Source organism: Astatotilapia calliptera, chromosome 12, assembly GCF_900246225.1.
Source record: "Astatotilapia calliptera chromosome 12, fAstCal1.2, whole genome shotgun sequence".
In the NCBI taxonomy this organism is placed as follows: domain Eukaryota; kingdom Metazoa; phylum Chordata; class Actinopteri; order Cichliformes; family Cichlidae; genus Astatotilapia; species Astatotilapia calliptera.
This window is the reverse complement of record NC_039313.1, coordinates 27,932,844-27,949,255: the sequence shown is the minus strand read 5'-3', so window position 1 is coordinate 27,949,255 and position 16,412 is coordinate 27,932,844. Positions and strand designations below refer to the sequence as shown.

General features: G+C 38.7%; 1 protein-coding gene across 2 annotated transcripts; it reads right to left on the bottom strand.

Annotated features, from left to right (window-relative positions):
- Positions 1 to 1,597: 1,597 nt before the first annotated feature.
- Positions 1,598 to 14,712, bottom strand: LOC113034080 (calphotin). Of its 2 annotated transcripts, none has more exons than XM_026188391.1 (12): positions 14,425 to 14,712; positions 11,649 to 12,080; positions 6,315 to 6,362; positions 5,246 to 5,290; positions 4,676 to 5,065; positions 4,399 to 4,431; positions 4,197 to 4,247; positions 3,970 to 4,074; positions 3,026 to 3,124; positions 2,801 to 2,914; positions 2,540 to 2,639; positions 1,598 to 2,440 (listed from the first exon to the last, which is right to left on the bottom strand). In XM_026188391.1, the coding sequence occupies exons 1-11, from the start codon at positions 14,467 to 14,469 to the stop codon at positions 2,577 to 2,579; spliced, it is 1,425 nt and encodes a 474-aa protein (XP_026044176.1). In that variant the 5' UTR covers positions 14,470 to 14,712; the 3' UTR covers positions 1,598 to 2,440; positions 2,540 to 2,576. The 2 variants fall into 2 exon arrangements, with proteins under 2 accessions (XP_026044176.1, XP_026044177.1); XM_026188392.1 differs by having other exon boundaries at positions 4,676 to 5,050; positions 14,425 to 14,711.
- Positions 14,713 to 16,412: the final 1,700 nt, after the last annotated feature.

Genomic DNA, 16,412 nt, shown 5'->3' with positions numbered 1-16,412 from the left:
TCTGTGTCTGTGTCTGTTTGCTGATTAATCATCACTTTTTTTTAGCTTCATGGCTGGTTGTGTGAATGGTTGTGTGTGGGTGTGTGGAACATAAAGAAACCTTGTTGGATAAAATGCTTTCTTGTCTGCAACCACATTTTTCTTCTTAATTTAATTCTCAGCCTGTCCCGCACTTTGTTATTATTGTGGGTTCACGACTCTTTCCAACTCATTTTACCTTGTTTTCCTTTTTTTTTTTTTTTTTTTTTTTTTTTTTTTTCTTTGTATTTCACATTTTACCTCATGGACCAATCAAATCACCTGTTTTCTTATTTATTACTATTTTTTGGGGGGGAGAGGGAGGGAGGAGGGGTTGGTAACATGTATTCGTGCATATTAATGGCACAAATTGACCTAATATATATATAAGTGGAATGTGATGAGTTGAAATGGGGAAAGTGGTTATTTGATCACAGTGAGCCTCTTTGTTACTGTCATTCCAAAGTATCAAATATCAATACGAATGTGCTTTTACAAATATATATATCCTCTCAATTGTTATGTGCTTATCAGTTGTCCATTCATTTGCCTTTTTTTTTTTTTCTCTTAAAACAACTTTTCAAATTTTTGCTTCTGTTTTCCATTTTGAAATTTTGTTACCATTCAAACAAGGGGGCCAGCAAAAGGAAAAGAGGTAAAAGTTATTTTGATGCTTGAAGTTTACTTGAGTCTCTCATCCACAATATGACATAACAGTATAAAGAGTGTTGATGGCAAAAAAACAAAAACAAAACTACACATCGCATCGGCAGTGTGCTGTACCAAATTACATCCTACTAATATGAATGTAGATTTCATTGCAAAAACAAAAAAATTAAAATCATTTTGACCTGAGGCAAATATTTGGTTGTTTTCTTTCTTTTTTGGTGGGGTAAGCGGAGCCTTCACATTCAGAACCAAATAGTCTTCTAAATTAGGAAAAGCTCATAAGTAACTTTAATTAGGCCTGGGCATGCATCCAGGATGGAGCTCCAGGAAACACAAGTGAAAGATATTTAACTGAAGCCAGGATTTTATCCGGTTGGAAGAAGCCAACAACAGAAGATAGAAGAAGGGATCCAGACACGATGGATCCATTGTTTATGCCAGATTTTACATGTTGCAGCAGAAATTGAGATTCAGCAAACCAGGAAGTGTTTTTTCCAATCTTCTGCTATCCAGTTTTGGTGACTGTAACCTGTTTCCTGTTCTTATTTGAGTTACTGTTGAGTTACTGTTGCCATGTTCAAAGACGTGCAGCTCAGGTTGAAGTAGCTTGCAGACTTCATGCTATTTATTGCAAATATTCTTTCACATCTTCTGGCCCAAATGCAATTTCTGAAGCTTTAGTCCCTCTATTATTTGTCTTTTTCAGCTGCACTCTCAAGAGATAAAGAAAAAAAAAAAAAAAAAAAAAAGAGTTTTACTAATAATTTTCTGGAGAAAACAGGCATAAAGTTCTTTAACAGTCACAAAATAAAACCCTATACAGACGTTTCGTTTTTGGAAGATTTTAAAATTGAAGTTCTTGTCAGTCCAGCACTGACTGATTCTCTGATAATAAAGTAAAATGCAGACATCCCAATCAGGTACAGCTTTATTTCAAAGTTTAGGTATGCCCATCAGCAGCCCAACAGCAACCCAATTACATTTCCCCTCCAGAACACAGACTTCAACATGAAACTGTAGCACATCATGTTGTCTAAATACGATGAATTGCAAATAGGAAAAGGTGAAAAGAAAAAAAAGAAAGACTCAGAAACTGACCTCATCCACTCAAAATCTGCCAGTGGCCAGTAAACCTAAAACTTCAGGATGTAGTTTTAGCATCACACTAACCTTAGTGCTGGCCCTTACTTGAGACAGAGACAGTTCAAGGACAGAGAAAAAGCTGTATGTATATATCACATATGGTGGAAAAATACTACTAAGCAGTAAGTCAGTGATTTTGAAACAAGTAACAAAAAACAACACGTTTTGAAAATGGGCCTAAGGAAAAACTGGAGGTGCATTCTTAAATGCTACAGTATTTACATGCATGTGTGGAAGCAGATGTTCTACAGAGATGGAGACGTGCTGACAAATATCAGAGCCTGTCCAGTATGATTTGAGAGAATTATCACCGCTGCGGCACTTCTGCTTCCACTGCTAAAACAAAATCATTGTACGTGGTTTTGGGGGTAAATGCTGTATAAAAGGAGCCACAATATGTTTTATTCTTCTGCTCCCTTGAATGCAGACATTTTTTGCATGTTGACATCTGGTTTGATGTTATAACAGAAACCAGGGCAGGAAAAGGCACTTCAAAGTGTGGATGTCTCTTCGATTTCCTGGCAGTCCGGTCTTAAGCCTTAAAAAATGAAAAGGTCAGCTGGTTGTCTCCCTGCAAGCTTCGAGTCCTCCAAAAGAAAAAATGGGGACTCTGAAAGAGACACTGAGTCATTTGAAGATCAGAAAGTAAAAAATAAAATAAAAAGAAATAATAAGAGTCCAGGTTAATGATGTACTTTGAGAGACTTACAAATAAAAATAGATCTTCTGATCTCTGTGATGTGGCTCTAGCCCTCGATAGAGACCTCTGGAACAATGTGTGCATTCAGCGCCGTCTCCACTGGCATCTCCTGTTGATAGTATTGACAAGACAATGTCAACTAACAACTAATAACATTAAGCTATCGCTCATCTCTGAATACCTTAGAAAAGCCATACTGGAAATGTCTCATTTTTAACTTTAATTCTACTCAGTAAATTTACAATGCTCCTTAAAAAAAAAAAGTATTACCACTGAACTGAGCTGCACAGACTCCACAGAGATTTCCATCTGACATTCCACATCACGGATTTCTGACTTTGACGCTTCTGACTGCCTGTCCAGACATTTTGACTCTGCGGCATCCTGTAAAGGAAGAGAGAGAGAAAAACTAAGGGAAGTTCCCAAAATATATGCTTAAGAAGACAGCGTTCCATACAAAGCTACAGTATGTGAATGTTAAGAAAGTATAATTACCGTGTGTTCTGCAGGTGCAGCAGCAGGTTCAAACTCAGAAGTTGTCACATCCACGGAGTCTGTTTGGGCACTCAAAGTGTCATTCACGGGTAAGATTTCCTAAATGCCACAGAAGAAGGGTATGTTAGATGGCTAAACAAATTGAGCTTCTGAATGAAACACAGTAAAATCCTCCTGCCCATTCCATTGAACAGACTAAAAGAGAAAAATTACTTACAATGAAAATAATGCATCAGGATGGAACCAGCTACCCAAATAATTTAAAACTCAAGTTCAATACACTCCAACTGGGCACAATTTTAAATAAAGGAAGAAAGCATCCTTGTGACATGGTGTTCAAATGTAACAACAGGAACAACGGCAGTTTTTCTGTCTTTATCATGAACATTATACTGCAGGTTTTTGAGCAACTGCTCATAATAATTAACAAAAAAACCCAGAATAATTTTAACGTTTTTAAAAAAAAAAAATCCTTGTATTATAATTTAATGTATCATTTTAACCATATATTTTTATGTTCTTATTCCTTATTTGTTTAATTCTGTAGTCTCAAGTGTGTAGATACGATTTCAAGAAAGACTTAAATCGGACCCTAAATGTCCACAGTCTGAAAATCTAATTTCATTACCTGGAACTACACTTAATTTAGCATCACGCTATAATAATACTACTACAGTACATAAGCATTTAAATATTTACTACAAGATACATTTAAACTGCACTCCAGCAATGAGATTGCTTCATATGATGGAGAAACATATCCCCACCTTCTTTACCATAAATAACACCCAGGATTAGTCTATAAATGTTTGCCTTTCCTTCTTGTGTCAGTCACTTGTAAGCCTCCTTTAATTTCAGTTAATTTATTTGACCTGATCAGCCTTCAGTGATTTTCTGAACGGTTCATATGTACACTGGTAAATTCCTGTTTGCTTAGCTGTCACCTGCTGGACAGCAGCAGACTCAGTGGCAACTTCTACTGCCGAGACGGATTCTGTCACAACAAACTCATCAACTGCTGTGGCATCAATCAGCATTGCCACAGCATCCTGAATGTCAAAGGAGAACAAGATAAGAGAGAAAACTGTTCTTGTAAAATAATTAAAATAATGGTTTTTAGCATATGAGCAGTACATTTCTGTATTGAGGATTACATTTAAAATCTTTTTACCTCTTTGGGTTTAGCCTCTTGTGCTGTAGCCTCAGGGCTGGTGTCAGGTACCTTGTGAAACACAGGTGCTGATGTCATTGCTATGTCATATATGGAGATTGTACTTTTTTTTCCATGCAAAAGCTGCCAAATAATCTAAAACACAAGTAATAAGGGAATTTCTACTTTACTTTTTTATCGACAGAGAGGGAAAAATACTCACTGCAGCCGCCTCCACAGAATCAACAGGAGTGTGCTGATGTAAACAAACAAAAAAACAAACAGGACAGAGTGTATCTTTAGTCTTTGCTATTAAATTTTGGAAAAAAAAAACCTTACCCTTGTGATCGTTTGTTCTGCTTATGACAAACCTTTCATTAATATATAGGACACATGCTATACAAACAGAAGATGGCTGCAAAATGTGAAAAAGTCAATGTATTCTTGTAAAGACTAAAAACACAAAAAGAGAAGAAGAAAGTATTTTCATCAGGTGTCACCTCTGTTTTTATAGCAGTCTCAGAAGGGACTTCGGGTGCATTCTCCTCCGCCAACACCTCTTTACCATCTTCAGCAGCTGGGGTTGTAGGACTGACAGCCGCTTCAGTCACTCGTTCGCTCTCAGGTACATCTGTGACAACCTCCACCACTGATTCAGCAACAGTCTCTGTAACCACCTTGCCCAGAGGAGGCTCTCCTTCAGCAGAAACTTGGCCACCGCTAACTGCATCTCCCACTGTTTTTTCAGAGGCTCGTGTCACAGGCTCTGGTACGGCAATATCTTCTGTGGCAGCCGCCTCCACTTCGACCTCAGTCACAGCACCTTTCTCTGCCAGGGCCTCAGCTTCTTCCGGTCTCTCACATTTATCCTCTGTCTCCATGTGCAAAATCAACACAGAGCACATTAAAAAACATAAAACACGACACCGGAGAGAAGAAACAGTGACTCTTGTTTTTTTTTTGTCAGTTTAAAGAGTACAGTTCATACAGAACAAAAGTACATTTACTTAAAATATACCATCATTTTTGTCGTTATGATGATGCAATTTTAATGTCAAGACATGTTTTACCTCCTGCGTCTCAGTTTTTATGATCGCAGAATCAACTGTGTGAATCTGGAAAGGAACCAAGAAAAGGACACTTAACAGCCAACTTTCATTATGAATGACTGACAACTGAATTAATCAGAACACGGTTAAAGGTTAAATCTATCACATTTATCATAATGTTTACTCCTGCAGTTCAAATGAATAGTTACAACTGCAGTGTGTATGATATATAAAAAGCCCGAATAACTGTAATCTTGGGTTGTTTTGATTCCCATTTTCTCATTTCTCAGTTCATTTATATCGTTCGTATATTAAGCTGTTTGCAGATCAATGAAACTGTAAAGAAAAATATGATTCTTTTCTCTGAAAACTTTTGTTCTTGAGCCAGATTGTGATCTGAGTGCTTGCATAAGAGGAAATTGTCCTGAAGGAAAAAGCGTAGCTGCTATTTATTCGATGTGAGGCTTAAGTCACAGGAGTTTTCAACACCTTTCTGTTGAAAGAATTGTTTCTTGTTCAGTGACTGCTGCTATGAACTTGTAAAATATGAGTGGAAACTGTGCGTCAGACTGTTTTTATGCATGCCATCATTTCTGCAACTGTTTAGGAGTCAGCAAAACCAGCACATACACAGATCTATGTGTCTGTAAAATGTAAACTTTGTATTTAATCTATGCATTTTACTTTTTAAACTATAAATTTTTGCAACTAATTAACAAAACCAGTGTGCTTTATTTGTCTATTAAAAGTTGACAGAGCATGTTTGTGTGAAAAATGCCTCCAGGGGGACCTTTAACCTAAGAATTCCATTTCCATGATGTGCCAATTCTTTTAGCTCCCACTGAAGAAAAATGTTCTATAGTATCTACATAAGCAGCTCAAAAATCAAAGTCTAGCTCACTTGTAAATCATCAAGTTCAGCTTTTGTTCAACTGTTACATGATTAGTCTGCTTCTGGCTTAGCCTAAAGATATATTATTATTATTATTATTATTATTATTATTATTATTATTATTATTAACACACTAGTGTTTGGTTTAAATGGAGACAAAAGAGGGTGTATGTGAATAAAAATACACATTTGATTTACCTCAGTTTCAGAGGCAGCAACCACTGAAGCTTCAGATGAGGGTGTGACCTATGAGCACAAGAGGTTAAAGAGTTTATTCACAAGTTAGCAAAACATGAAAATACACATGCTTCATCCAACAAAACAGAGTGTAGATGGAAAAAAAGAACATAACCTGAAAAAAGGCACTCTGGGATACGTTAACAAGTATATCAGGCAGTTAAAAATATGTGCCTCTTGTTGCACTGGAGCCAGTATTGACTTTTTAAAGGTTGAGCTTTGGGAGGGGCACACACCCATATGCAGCAGTACTAAAAATGTGCCCAGAGCCAAATAATCTTCTATAAAACGGTTCATGTGGCAGATCTGTAGCTGTGATGGGCCTGAGGATAAACTGCAGCTCGAGTCTTTTCTGTACCCAAAAATGGAAATATTTACCAAAATTAGAAGTGGAATTTGGACTGGCTTTCTAAACAAACACAAACACAAACATACGCACTCCCCTTACACTTTGTGTGAGCATAGCTGTAGCTGGGCAATTACAGGGGTATTACAACCCAATGCCATGAAAAACAGTTATTCCCTCTTTTTGCTTCCCTCTGTATAATCCTGCAACAGAAAACACATTCACATCATGAAATCTGTGTTCTCCCTCAAATCCTTTCAATACAAAACTACTAAAATTTTAAATATTAAAAATGTTTGGTTCCATCTTTTTATTATAAACTACATACTGTGAACATGTTGCCACTGGAAAAACAATCAGATATTTTTAATACTGAAATGTGTTTGAATGATTACATGTTTACCAGAATACAATAAATGTCTTGCAGTTTACACTGATTTGCAACCATTTATTATTCACATCACAATATTGTTATATTACTCATAGGCGCGGTTATTTTCCAGACAATGATTCACCAAACAGCTCACATAGTGATAGAATTCATCCATATTTTTCCATCTTGCAGCCATGCTGCCAATGGCCAGTGGCACACCAACTGTGCAACCAAGTGTGTTGAGCTATAGTGACAATCACAGAGAGCGGCGTATAAATATTTTAAATCTTCATAGTCTGACTCAATTATTTAGTCTGTCTTGTGCCAGTTCTTCTTCAATATAGGGCAAAGTCTACTGCAGGCTGCTAATCAGCAATATGAGTGTTTTTTTTGTACAGAATCACTCAAACTGATCTATTTGGACATTGAGTGACACACGACAACCTGATAACATTCAAAGATATCTTACTACCTCCACGTTTTTCTCCATCCTCCAGGTACTGTCATTTCTTTAACTTTAAAATTTTTTTTATTTCATTAAAAAATAATTTTGTACATTATACATTGCTAAGTGTATAATTATGTCCTTAAAGAAACAGATGCATGCTCATGAATTCTGAATGTATCTATTGAAAATACAAGGGAACTGGCACCGGTTTTTGGAGGTCGCCATGTTGCCCCGCCCGAAATGGACATCGTGTTTCCTTCTAATTTATATATGTGGCTAGAGACTGGCCACATATGTCGTACGCTAACGACAGAGGAGAAAAAGAACTCGTATTGGTTTGTGCACCTTCAAGGCAAATTTTAATTCATATTTCTATCTTCAGACTCAAGATATGAAGAATCGTACCTATCTTTTACCTCTTTAGAAGGGGTCCCCTCCACCAAAGAAGCGACAAGATGACCTGCATAAAATGTCAGACTTCTTTCTCATCTCAAGCCTCATCTCCTGAACTGGCCAGCACTCAAACGCTCAAAAATGTGCATTTTTATGTGTGCAGATATTATAATTACTTATTGTCAGCAGATTAGATGTGTGACCCTACTGTCTGTCAATAAGCCAGGTAAACAACAACAGCAGCTGGTTGTAGACCAATATTATCCAAGTAATGTCCAACAACAAGTCCAACAATCATAGATCCACTTCAAACAAAATTCCACTAACAGTGGCAAATACAGCAATGCTAACGAACAGAGAAGTTCATGTTCATGCTAACTCACCTCAGAATAATTATCATCAGAGAGGAGTGAGCTTCAAGTCATATCGGACTCCTTTTACTGCCTCCTCCACAGTAAACAGACATAGGCACCAGCAGAGGTAAACAGGGAACTGACAGCCTATGCTCACTACAGATGATCTACTGCCAGAGTTGTTTGTCCTACAGTGGCTACCATAGCTAGGATTATGCATTTGAACTGGGAGAGGTAAGAAAACAGAATTCAGATGACTTCAGTCTCCATTTTACTGACATCTTGGGAGATTTTGAACACAGTAACTTTAACAATTTTTTATTTAACTCTGATAGATTATCAACCTAGCCTCTGAGGAAAGAAAGCAGTGGTTGCACAGTGTCTATACATGCCGAACAATTTCTTCCAGCAACAAAACAGCAAGTACTAAATGGATTTGCACAAAGATCAAATTCAACAGTCTTTCTAAATCAATTAGAAATGATTCATAACAGATTATTTTTATTTTTTGGAACTGTGAACTATGCAAAACATCACTAGTGATGGAACGAAAACATGAAGTTAGAATTGAGCATAATAGGTCCATTTACAGGGGATGGGATATTTGTATGTACAATATTTTCTTCATTTTAAAGGTCAAACTACACACATATACAGACACACTTCAAACAGACAAATTTCCTCCCAGCATTGAATTAAATATTCAGTATTCTCCAGCTCTCAGCCCACCCAGCAAAGAATCAATTAGACATGGAACATGTAAAGGTTCAAATCACACGAGTTCATAAGGGATCAAGCTGACACAGAATACTAACAGAAGTGAGGAGAAGCAGCATGCAGAAAGGAAAGGAAAGAAAATGAGAAGGAGAAGAGAAAAGGCAGAAGAGAATGAGAAATAGTCATAAAGAAAGTGGTGAGAGGCTAGAAAGTGTAGAGGCAGAGCAGATTTATGAGGAAAAGAGGGGTAGCAGATTGGACAGGAGAGGAGTGGAAGAACATAGGAGAGGAAGCAGGTACAAAATGTTCAGCCTACACAGAGGGTGAGTTGCACTGACTGTTGCTTCAGGCCACAAAAATGTAAATGCACTCAGTCAGTCTGTAGAATCCGCTGTGAGTTTATACTTTCTGCAGCCACATCCAGAGGTGGTGGGGCGCCTCTTGGGCCCAAGGGGCACCTGAGTTAAAGCCCCATTAAACCTCTTGGTCAGTCAGCTGACCAACTGTCACCATCTGTGGACTTGTGATGTTACAGATAAAAGTCATAGTTTTAACAGTGCAAGTGAAAAAGTTGTCTGCGAACAAACGTTGATAAATCTCAACAGAATAACTTGCAAATTGTCTCAAAATGTAAAAAAGTTCATAATATAGACATTAAATATTGCATTATTAGAATGATAGTCAATGATGATACATTTAAAATTTTGCATAAATGTCCAGTTTTTGTTATCTGACCTGAATCTGGCATGGTGAATGGAAGCAAAGTCCTGAGACAGTGGAAATGACCACAGCACTACAGTATAACTACACAATGGCAGGCAGTCATTCTATAGAGATGTCTGTATGCTGCCTGTAAGGTTCAGTGGGCATAACCCATAGAGGGTTTACAAATAGAACTCCTAACTGAATGGCACAAGTGAAGTGAATAAGATGGACCCACTGGAAAACTGGGAAACAGTGTAACACTGAGTGAAGTCTTAACAAAAGGCCATGCTATAAATACTGTAGCACTGCCTCTCTCCTCTTATTTTAGGCTAGGCACACATGTGAGCATATACATGTACACCATTGGTTGTTGTCTATCCAGACATTTTTTTTAAACTGCTTATCTAACTAGGGTAGAGTAGGGCTGAAATCTAGCCCAGTTAATACTGGGGAAAAGGTTTTGCTCAGTTGCTGGAAGAGAAGCCGCACAGATTTGCATGCATGTGCAATTTACTGACTAAAACAGAACATCCTGTTCACAAAATATGTGCAAGATGGCTACAAGGCACAAAGCTCAACTTACAATTTAAAACTGCAAATAGTAAATTATAGATGAGCTAGAAACAATGTTGAGAAAACATTACTGCATAGAGGAAAACTGCAGAAAAAATTGCAACTATTTAAAATTAACTGACAACAGCCATCCATATACTGTAAGCTTTTTAATTGTATCCACAATCTTCTCGGACTCAAAACCACATTATGTGATGGCAAAGATAAAACGAATGCACACGATGTAACGTTTTAAAGATTTTCTCACAACACGATAGTAACCAAAAACAAGTAACTGATAACAAACTCAATATCTGTGATAACAAATAAGCCTGTTCAAAAAACAACAACAACAAAAAACATGCATGCTCAGAGTCACTATTTTGTTTTAGTGTAGGTGATAATGGCCATTTAAAAAGTTGTTCCCAGTGTTTCAGTCTCTCTCCTACTTTCCACCTTTTTGCTAAATAGAACATGTTGTTCCCTTCGCTTCACTACCTCCAACAATTCCAGCTCCCTTTTCCCATAAGGCCCCAAACACAGCAAATACTATTTGACCTGGCAACATCAGAGAAATAGAGAGAAACCATCTACAAAAACAGCCTGGTTCCATATAATCTCATACAAACAATATGTAATTTTGATCCCAGTGACATTCATTTAAAGGAAGCATTCATTCACCTATGAGTGGACCTCATTCACTCATATGTCCATAGAACTATATTTCTGATGAAACGTGCACACTGGTAAATTTGATTCTTACTGCAACTTACCAGGCTTGTAGAAGATGTTGACAGTTGCTGATTGCTAAAGCCCCATTCACTCAGACCTAGAGATTGGTCAGCAGCTCCCAGACAACTGCTGGCCTGTAGGGAAATCTGTGTGTTCTGCAACCAGTTGGCAAATGGTTGCTGGCAATGGCAAAGAGGTATATGGTGCTCGACCAAGATTGTTTTAGTCCCTAGCAGATTGTCAAAGCTACTAGCAGTGTGCATGGAAAACGATCACTTGTTTGTAAACTACTCACCAAGCAGTAGTGAAACTAAAAAGTACAACACAACCCATTCACCTTTATAGTAAAAGTTTTAGAATTAGCAACCTCCAGAAATCACTTTCCAGGTCGTTAAACACAAATTTCACCCAAAGTTGCCAGAGGGTCTCGAGGGCTTTGTGACTGAAGCTTAATGTATAATGTCGGACGTTAAAACCAGAAAAGACAAACGATCAATCTTTCCCTAAGGTGGGATAGCTGCAGTAGCGGAGGCAGTGATCCCCATGCCGGGTGAAACATTAGAACTGTTGACTCTGGCATGCGAAATGTTGGAAATATTTGTAGACATGATTTAAGTTTAGATTTCTGCATACAGAGGCACATGGGAGACTTATGGCTGCGATATCTGTTTCTTACCTCAGTTATTGGTTCTGTTTCAGGAATCTTGGGTTCAGGCTCTTGCACTACATTAGCTTCAACTGTAGAGGGCTTCACTGATGGAGTCTCAACAGCTCGTGCTTCTACAGTGACAGGTGTTGGGATTTCAATCTCAGCTGTCACTGGAGTCTGCTCCAACAACACAACCTCAGACTCTGGTGCCTGTACTTCATCTGGAATGGGCTTTGCAACAGGTTCTGCTTTTGGTTCTAGTTTGGGAGTTTCTACAGTAGGAACAGCAGCAGGAATGGACCGTGAGATCTTTTCTGGAGCAGGAGCAGGAGCTGGAGGTGGAGCTTTAGCCGCTTTTTTTGTGGTTCCTGCAGGGGGTGCACTCACTGCAATCCCCCGGCTGGCTTTCACCGGCGGATTGGCAGCATGTTGTTCTTCAAGTGCTCTTCTCTGGGCTTGCTGCAGGGCAGGAAAGACACAATAACATCTGATTACCGTTCTGATAGTAGTATGAGAGGCATTATTTAAGTTTTTGGGCATACAGTTATCTTAACCCTGACATGTAGTTGGCTCATGATAACATGAACTGATATTTTCTCTCAAAAAAGTGATATTTGGAAAATACAAAGTTTGCGAACATTTGCCTTTCCAAGCAAAACAAACGTGACACTTCATTTATAATGGCTTCAAAGACATGTTCAGTATGTAAAACAAGATAATAAAAGATAAAAGTGAAATACAAAGAAAGGCAAATGACAGTGTATGAGGTATAGATGTTCTTGAGGCTTTATCGTGTTCAGATACTGATGTTATTGTCACTTTAGCACCCAGGAATACCAGGCATGCCATACCAGCCATGTCCAACATATTTTTTAGCTTTGGACAAAACCCCCTCAGGCTTTGATGGAGGTTTTAGTAGTACAGACCACTAGAGGGAGGGGGAAACTGGGAGTAGACACAGCAAAGCTAGTTAGATAATGGGAGCTAATTAGTTGAATCAGACCGGTCCTGACAGGTTTGGTGAAGCGGGAACGGAAACCGTGCGAGTCAGCAGCACTGATGGGTGCCCCGCGGGCCAGACAGTGGGGCTAATCACATCATAATCAGGTTATAATCAGGTTACAATCACTCCCTGAAAATGCTTTTGTTAGGCTGAAGGCCAGTAAGGTATTCGCAGTGCTGCACCCATGCTGTAAGCCAAAAGCTCATGTGTATGAAAGCGCATATATCTCTGAGTATCTAGCTAGACACAATCAAAACAACTTCTGATTTTTGCCCATAAATCACCTGTAAACATCCCTATGACAAAGTAATACATTGTTTCCAATGATAAAAAGTTTTAACCATATTTCTCAGTCTTTGTGAAACTGACACACATATGCACACATACAAAGGCATATGTGACCTGAGTATCATTCAGCTATATGTCTGAAAGTTCCAAAAACACGTTCGCTTCCTGTGCTCTGATACCTCTGAGGTAAAGCAATGATAAAATTGAATTGTGAATGACTTTAAGGGTCATTTTCATCTGTCACTGCCAGACTGTGGAAGAATGAGAGAGACAGAGTCCACTCTGGCTAAAGTGGGGCAAGACATTCCTTCAGTCAACACATTACCAAATACAGATGTGTGGTGTTCAGAGTCATGCACTGGTCAGCCAGCCAGAAGCTTAAGTTTGGTGGGGGTTAGGGGCAGAGGCAATGAGGAAGGATGCCAGAAGAAGTCTGCACTGAAAAGGCTTACCAGAGCTGGATGACTGGGCTTCAACAGTGTATCAGTGCATGCTTTTATTTTTTAGTTGTTGTTTTTTTTATTAATATACATTGTTAATGATTAAACATATGCTAAAGAACAGTATTGGGTTATGGAGTATGGCGTCATTGATCTCCCTCCACACCCACCCCTCCAACACACACACACACACACACACACACACACACACACACACACACACACACACACACACACACACACACACACACACACCTTTTCTGTCACACCCCTTTTCCTCTGGGCACTGAATGTTGAAAAGTTACATGTCTCCAGTCATTCGGCTGAATTAGCGTACAACTGGCAAAGCGAATTCATCATACTGAATTACAAAGAGCAGCACTGTATTGAAGTACACTGTGTACTGCACTGCATTGTGTGGCTTACTGTATTTTTGGTCCAGAACATGAAAAACAGGCAAGTGGTCATTTCGTAGTATATTTAAAAAATACTAGAAAATGGAACTTATCGCATTTTATGATAAGAAATTCAAGATGTGCATAAACGTTTAATCTCTATCCGTAACCTTAACAGAGCGCACCGAGAACATCCATTGCGCACAGGAGCTGAGCACAAAATCAACAATTTCTCTGTCTCTTTCTTCTAATATAGAAACCAGAAGCATGCTCGTCAAAATTAAAAATATGTGTGAAATTTATATGTTATTTATTTAGGTCCAGTTTTGGTACCTTTTTGGTACGGTCTTTTGTCGTTGCCAGATTTTACGCACGGGTTACGGAGCGTCTGAGAGAAGCAACGACAAAGTGGAAATCTGCCAAACAATCACCAAACTGACTTAAGTATAACAAAAATAAAATAATGTGCAAAAAAGGAAAGAAAATGTAAACGAAATTTGTTTTACAATTTAAGCACTCGCTTCATTCATTTTTTCACAGAGGCAAAAAGGCGTATTTTACATTTAAATCCATGTTTTTGCAGACCATTATTTTACAGTGAATTGAACAAAGAAATCCCATAATACTCTATACTTAATTTAAGAATAAACGCCTGACGTGCGCATGCCACCACTTACCACCCTTCTCATACGACGCTTGTTCTTCTTTCTCTTGCTGGGCATCTTGGTGCGTGCTGAGGAGAACGAGGATAAACCAAAGAAATGGAACAAGCAGAGAGGCAGAGTGAACAAAGTGGATGTTTATAAAGCCGACTGTCTTTCTGTTACCTCTGTACCGAACCTATAGGAGGACTTGGATGAAAGATAGGGGCGTGGAGAAAGAGAGAGGAAAGAGAGAGAGCGCGCGCGCACGAGAGCTCAGTCAGTTGTTTGTATTGGAGTTGGTCTGCCTAGCTGGATGTCGAGTTCTGTTATGTAACCACTCCATCAAAGCAGAGAGAGAGAGAGAGAGGTGCGAGGTTGTGCGGTGCCACACCCCCTCCTCTCGATTTGTTAGAAATACTTTGACGCAAATGGGAACACCGACGCACTTGATCTATAGTTTTCTGTCCTGTGAGACTTTTAATGTGTCGCTTCTGGAACAGAACATAAACATAAAAAGAACAAAAAACATCAACAATCATTATAACCTAAAAGCCATATTTGTTGACAGAACAACCACAAGAGGAAAATACAGTCAGGCTTGTGCAGAAAACAGTGAAAACAGCCTCTGTCAGTCTTTTTTGAATACATTAAAATCATGAAGCCAAATAATAGTGTTCATTGTGCTTGTTTTTCATGCAGAGAATAAAGAGAAACAAAGCTTGTACATGTGTCTATGCCCACCACCCCCCTGGTCCCTGCATCAGTTGTGAGAACCCATTGTTTCCAGTTCCTTGTGTAGCGTTGTGCCAGTTATTGTCCAATTTAATTAAATGCATAAGTTCCATAAACATATTTTATACTTCCCGTATGTTTTACACTGATATGGATGTTTGCGTTCAGTTTTCTTATCTGAGAACGATTTTAGTGTTTGGCCGATGCTAATAAACTGATAAAGCAATTTGACAGCATACACTGTGGCAGTTTTTGCTGAAGCCTTGCTGCTTGAGTTACTCCTCAAGAGTGTGCAGAAGAGTGCAACAGGCAAAAAATTATTTTATTACCAGAAGCATGCCTATGCTAATATTTCCATTCAAGTTGCTGTAGCTCTGGAAAACCTCAGTCAGTAAGGTGGATTTTCTTGACCTTTGAACAGGAACCACCAACCAAACAGCAAATCTTACAATAATCTGAGATTATTAAGTGTAGGTGAAAGTTTATTACATTGACTAAATTATATATATATATTTTTAAAAAGCCCAAGGGAATAATAAATATACTGTGCTTTTCTTGTATGTTTTATTTTAGGTTTCTTAGCTAATTTGTAAGGCAGACATGCAGTCAAATATCAGTAGATTTTAGGTTACGGTCTCATTACCACTGGTCAATTGTTGTTCAGTCTCGACAAGAAAGTGATGAAGTAGGCCGAGTATTTCCAGACAGCATACAGACATTTTCTCTCTCACCCCTTAGACAACCAAATGTTTCTCAAGGGAGAGAGTTCATGAAGATATTGTGGATCAGCTGCCTCCAGCTCACCCTATCCCTGGCATCCACTTCTGTCACACCAGTCTTCTACATCTCCTCCATCATTGCATCCATGAACCTCCTCTGTGGTCTCTTCCACCTGCTCCAAATTCAGCATCCCTTGTCCAATATATCCTCTCTCATGTCCAAATAACGTCAGCTTTGTCTTTATAACTTTGTTTCCAAACCTCTCGACCTGAGCTGTTGTTCTGATCTACCTGCATGGTATTTGCATGGTTGATCACAGGTATTTGAACGTCCAGCTTCACTTTCTCTAATACTTGCATCATCACCTTTCCACCTGCCTTCATCTCATTTGCACGCATGCATTCTGTCTTGCTTCGTTCCTTTTTTCTATTTAGCACACCTCCACCTTTCCAGGCTCTAACAGATTAACAAAGACATGGTGACATTTTGAAGACTCTGCATTTCATGACCATATTTGGATGACAGGCTTACTGTTACGACCCTCCCACACTCATTAAAACCATGGTCGG

Coding starts and splice junctions, on each gene's coding strand:
- LOC113034080 (XM_026188391.1), bottom strand. CDS start 14,469: ATGCCCAGCAAGAGAAAGAAGAACAAGCGTCGTATGAGAAGGGTG. Junction 4,432..4,675: donor AGACTGCTATAAAAACAGAG/GTGACACCTGAT, acceptor TGTTTACATCAG/CACACTCCTGTTGATTCTGT. Junction 2,915..3,025: donor CTGCACCTGCAGAACACACG/GTAATTATACTT, acceptor CTTCCTTTACAG/GATGCCGCAGAGTCAAAATG.